The following is a 4,882-nucleotide window of genomic DNA, read 5'->3' as shown; positions in this document are numbered from 1 at the left end:
GCAGGTAGATCTCTGAGTCCGAGGCCAGGCTGGGCTACAGAGTGAGTTCCAGGACAGCCAGGGCTACACAGAGAAACCCTCCTGTCTCAAAAAAAAAAAAAAAAAGAATAGAAAAACAAAAAATATTACAGAAAATAATTGTTTTTAAAAGTTATTTTATAAGAGAAAGTGTTGCGGAGGGAAGGGAATACGGGGATATTTTGCTGTATGCCAAGGGCAGGGCTTACTCCATAAAACCCTGACAGGCTCAACGTGAGATGTCTGTCACGGTGTGGATGCTGCTGCTGTTGATGCTGCTGCTCTGGGCTGTACCCACGTTCCAGGATAAGAACACGAAGTTGGTTTCAGCCTACAAGGTGAGCTCAGGCCGTGCCTTCCCCTGCAAGTCTATTATCTAGAAGGCTGGAGGCAGGATGGGGAATCCAGGACCTCGATGGAGAAGAGGTGACAGGGGCCTGGAGCATCTGGGCAGACCCAGTGGGGAAGAACATGAGAACAAAGATGGTGAGTGGTACAATCATAAAGGTACCTGAGGGTCTATACCCCACTGCTGCACCCAACCTTCATGCAACCCATCTCAGTGAAGTCCTAAAGACACAGCAGATTGGAAGGGTACAGGGACTCTCCTAGGGTCTTCCCTGACTCCTTCTGTGCAATGTGTATCCCTGGTTGTCTTTGCACACACCTCAAATAACCCAATGCTGTGTCCTGTTGGTCTGAGATTCCCTTCTCCTCTGCTTTCTCTCCTGTGTGCTTTGTGTGCCCTGCTGTGCAGGATTTGTCTGCAGTTCTTCTTGCCCATGTGACAGACTCTTTCCTCCTGAGTGTTGGGATTAAAAGGGTGCACTGCCGTGATCAGGCTCACATGCTTCCCCTCTCCCCACTCCTGTCTTCTCCTTTTCCCAGGTCAGACAACTTGAGTTGAAGGGAGGTTAATACAAGGAAGTCGGAGTGGGCGGAGCCAGTGTCTAAACAGAGAAGTCCCCTGGGAACTGGGTCTGCTGCCTTGAAGCAGGTGAACAAAACCTGGATGTTTCAGGGAATCGGAGAGATGTGTCGATACAATTCTGAGTGTCAGAGCGACTGCTGTGTCACCAACAGCGCGAATCCACAGAAATTCTGCACCCCTCAGACTGTGTTTTTGGAATGTGTGCCCTGGAGGAAGGTGACTGGGGCAACCCACGGGGGACACCTTCCCCCCACTTTCAGTTGAGCTAGAGGAAATGGGCCCCTGTGAAGGAAGAGAGAAGGGAGTTCCCAGGGTGGTAGAGGGAAAGGGAGTCCCTGGCAGCAGAGAATGCTGGTCCCCTGCTCCCTCACAGCCAAATGGGTACCTCTGTGAAGAAAACACACAATGCCACAGCAACTGTTGCATCAGGACTAGCAGCAGCCCAGACACGTTCTGCTCAGCAAAGACCATCTTCATGCAGTGTATATCTTGGCGCAAGGTGAGCATGGGGCAAAGGAACCATGGACCCATGGGGCAGGGTCCCTGGTGAGAGGAGGGGAAGAAGGGCTTCACTGGAGCTAGATGACCGACCATCTCTCTCCAGCCTGAAGGAGACATATGCCAAAACCACCTTGAATGCTGGAGCCTGTGCTGCCTCCCACTGAGCGAGAACAGCCCTTCCTACTGTACAAAGCGCACCGGGCTCCTGGCCCTCTGCCTGCCAGTGGTGAGTAACCCACCCCAACCCCTACCTACCTAAGCTGCCATAGGGGTGGGGTGAGGGTTGTGTGTGAAACCAAATCCCACCAACAGAGAGAGCAGTGGCTCCCTGTAATTAGTGCCCATTTGTCTCTGTGGAGCAGACTTGGGGGAGGGGGGTTTCTGGGTATGAAAGTATAGGACAGCCGGGTAGTGGTGGCACACGCATTTAATCCCAGCACTTGGGAGGCAGAGGCAGGCAGATTTCTGAGTTCGAGGCCAGCCTGGTCTACAGAGTGAGTTCCAGGACAACCAGGGCTACACAGAGAAACCCTATATCAAAACAAAAAGTATGAGACACATTGGTAAAGGCCTGTTGATCTCACCTGGAGGAACCAGAAACTTGCAAGTCAGGAAGCTGGTGTTGAAACTACCAGGAGCTGGAGCAGAACTAGTCTTCAGGCTTCTAAGAGTGTGTGTCAATATGTGTACATGTATATTATATGTACACGTCTGTTCTGTCTTTCTCAGTCTCTGCTTCTCTCTCATAGCTCTGTCTCTGTTTCTCTGACTCTGTGTGTGGTGTCTACCAAGTAAAGGTACCATTACAACTACCAGGCAGAAAGGGTCTCCTAGCCTCTCCCCCCACCTCCTTTACTGCCTGCTGGCCTTAGTGGATCCAGAGAACCAAAGCTCACAGAACAAGGGCTATGGAGAACAGGGGCTTGTGGGAGTGAGCAGCCTAATTGTGTGCACCGGCTACCTATGCCATGGGGCTGTGTGCGATTAAGTACATAGTCTGTTGTTAGGCTTCGTAAGAGCATCTGACGCACAGGGGTCTATAGCTCCTAAGGTTAAGAATACAGCCCTTGTCAAGAGAGCCCAACCTATTGGTTGTGCTTTAGCTGATTGCCACTTCAGACATCCTAACACATGCCTATCTCAGGGAACCGTTTGGAAGAGGGAAGTAGTCCCATCCATCCACAGTGTCTGGGCCTGGACAACGGTGCTGTGGTTAGTGCTTAGAATGAAGCTCATGTGATTTTTCCCCCTCTCCTGATCTTTGCTGTCTTGTAGTGAATGAACACGGTCTTGTGCGATGCAGAACTGAAACTGGACTTCAGAGAGCAGAGAGTGCTTTGCTCACATCCAGACTGTTCCCTTATTTGGGGTTCTGAAAACCTGTAGGAATTAGAAATGTCTGTTGCTTGTTGCTAATGTGAATTCCTTGAGTCCCACATATGAAACATCTGGGGGGGAAAATCACAGGATTGCTGCTCAGTTACTACACATAAATAAAAACTACTGATCAACAAGGACTTACCCAGTCCATGTTTTTCAATAACAAAAGTATGGAAATCTTTGGAAACCCTGAAGACACATTTGAATCTGCTCAGCTCCACTGGGCTAACCCAAGGGTTTGAGATGTTGGTGTCCCTCTTTAAGAAAAAGATTCAAGGACGGCATGCGGCCCAGCCTGGCCTGCACAGGGCCATAAGGTCAAACTTCAGTATCACAGAAGACAACTTTTGGTTAGTGTCTTAGAGTTTCTATTCCTGCACAAACATCACGACCAAGAAGCAAGTTGGGGAGGAAAGGGTTTATTGAGCTTACACTTCCACGTTGCAGTTCATCACTAAAGGAAGTCAGGACTGGAACTCAAGCAGGTCAGGAAGCAGGAGCTGATGCAGAGGCCAAGGAGGGATGTTTCTTACTGGCTTGCTTCCCCTGGCTTGCTCAGCCTGCTGTCTTATAGAACCCAAGAGCACCAGCCCAAAGGTGGAACCACCCACAAGGGGCCCTCCCCACTTGACCACTAATTGAGAAAATGCCCCACAGCTGGATCTCATGGAGGCACTTCCCCAACTGAAGCTCCTTTCTCTGTGATAACACCAGCCTGTGTCAAGTTGACACACAAAACCAGCCAGTACAGTTAGCTAGCTTAATATTAAAGTATTTATTACATCAACTCTATACAACTTATAAATGTATAAGTTCAAAATGATAACATGCAACTTTTAGTAATTTCTAACATTCCTAGGACATTTTATTTCCAAATATTTGGCTTCGTCATTATCTTTAACTATACTTACAAATTACCATTTTGGGGCCAACAAAGATGGCTCGGTGAGTAAAGGCGTTTTCTGCCAAGGCTGATAACCTGAATTCTGTCCCTAGGATCCGGAGGTTGTGTAGTGGGTTGGCCTGATGCTGTTTGTGTTCTGACGTTAATATGTTCCTCAAGAAGGGTTGCCCCTGAAGAGCAGTACAATAGGGACTCAGGTGATGCCATGTGAACCTCCTCTCCATTTTAACTGGTCAATAAAGCCTGTGATTGGGCAGTGGAGGGGAAAGGTGGGACTGGAGGCTCCAGAGGGGGTGGCAAGTAGAGAGGGAAAGAGAAAGGACTGAGGAGGAGGAGGAGAAGAAGGAGGAGGAGAAGGAGGAGGAAGAAGTTGAAATGGACAGAACCACATGGCCAGGAGAAGCTGCAAGCAGCAAGGGGTCTTGTAGCTGGGGAACAAGTTAGTACTGGTACTAGACTGTCCAATCTAGGCATACGGCTTATAATTAAAATATCTGGATTGCATGTCTTTTTTTTTTTAGAAACAATTTTTTTAAAGATTTATTTATTTATTAATATGTAAGTACACTGTAGCTGTCTTCAGACACTCCAGAAGAGGAGGTCAGATCTTGTTACGGATGGTTGTGAGCCACCATGTGGTTGCTGGGATTTGAATTCAGGACCATTCGGAAGAGTAGTTGGTGCTCTTAACCTCTGAGCCATGCCTCCAGCCCAATTGTGTGTCTTTCATAAGGGCTTATTAGAGTTGGAAATTCCAGCAACAAGGTTGCTAGCTCATCCATCTGTCCTATACCTGCATATCCAAAGGTACACATACATACACCTGCAAACATACATACACAAACACACACATATATATTAACAAAAACACATATACAAACACATACCACATGCACATATACACACTCACACACTTGTTCACACACACATACACATGCATATACAAACACATATAACACACACACACACACACACAGATGAGATGGAACAGCATACCTTCCTCCCAACTGAATAAATGCAAAACTAACTAAATAAAATAGCATTCTGTGATGTTTTCTAACAAGAGAAAAGAAAAGCAGTTGAATTCCCACTGAAGACACTGCCCGATTGCTTGTACAACCACGAGGACTTGTGATGGCTATTCTTGA

At 47.7% G+C, this 4,882-nt stretch overlaps 1 protein-coding gene across 1 annotated transcript; it reads left to right on the top strand.

Annotated features, from left to right (window-relative positions):
• The first annotated feature begins 257 nt into the window (after positions 1 to 257).
• Positions 258 to 2,778, top strand: Lrcol1 (leucine rich colipase like 1). The gene is made up of 5 exons (XM_052168773.1): positions 258 to 356; positions 1,040 to 1,165; positions 1,323 to 1,448; positions 1,554 to 1,676; positions 2,726 to 2,778. Exons 1-5 carry the CDS (start codon positions 258 to 260, stop codon positions 2,726 to 2,728), a joined length of 477 nt encoding a protein of 158 aa, XP_052024733.1. The 3' UTR covers positions 2,729 to 2,778.
• Positions 2,779 to 4,882: the final 2,104 nt, after the last annotated feature.

Source organism: Apodemus sylvaticus, chromosome 22 (genome assembly GCF_947179515.1).
Source record: "Apodemus sylvaticus chromosome 22, mApoSyl1.1, whole genome shotgun sequence".
NCBI classification, from domain to species: Eukaryota; Metazoa; Chordata; class Mammalia; order Rodentia; family Muridae; genus Apodemus; species Apodemus sylvaticus.
This window is presented reverse-complemented; position numbering and strand designations above follow the sequence as displayed.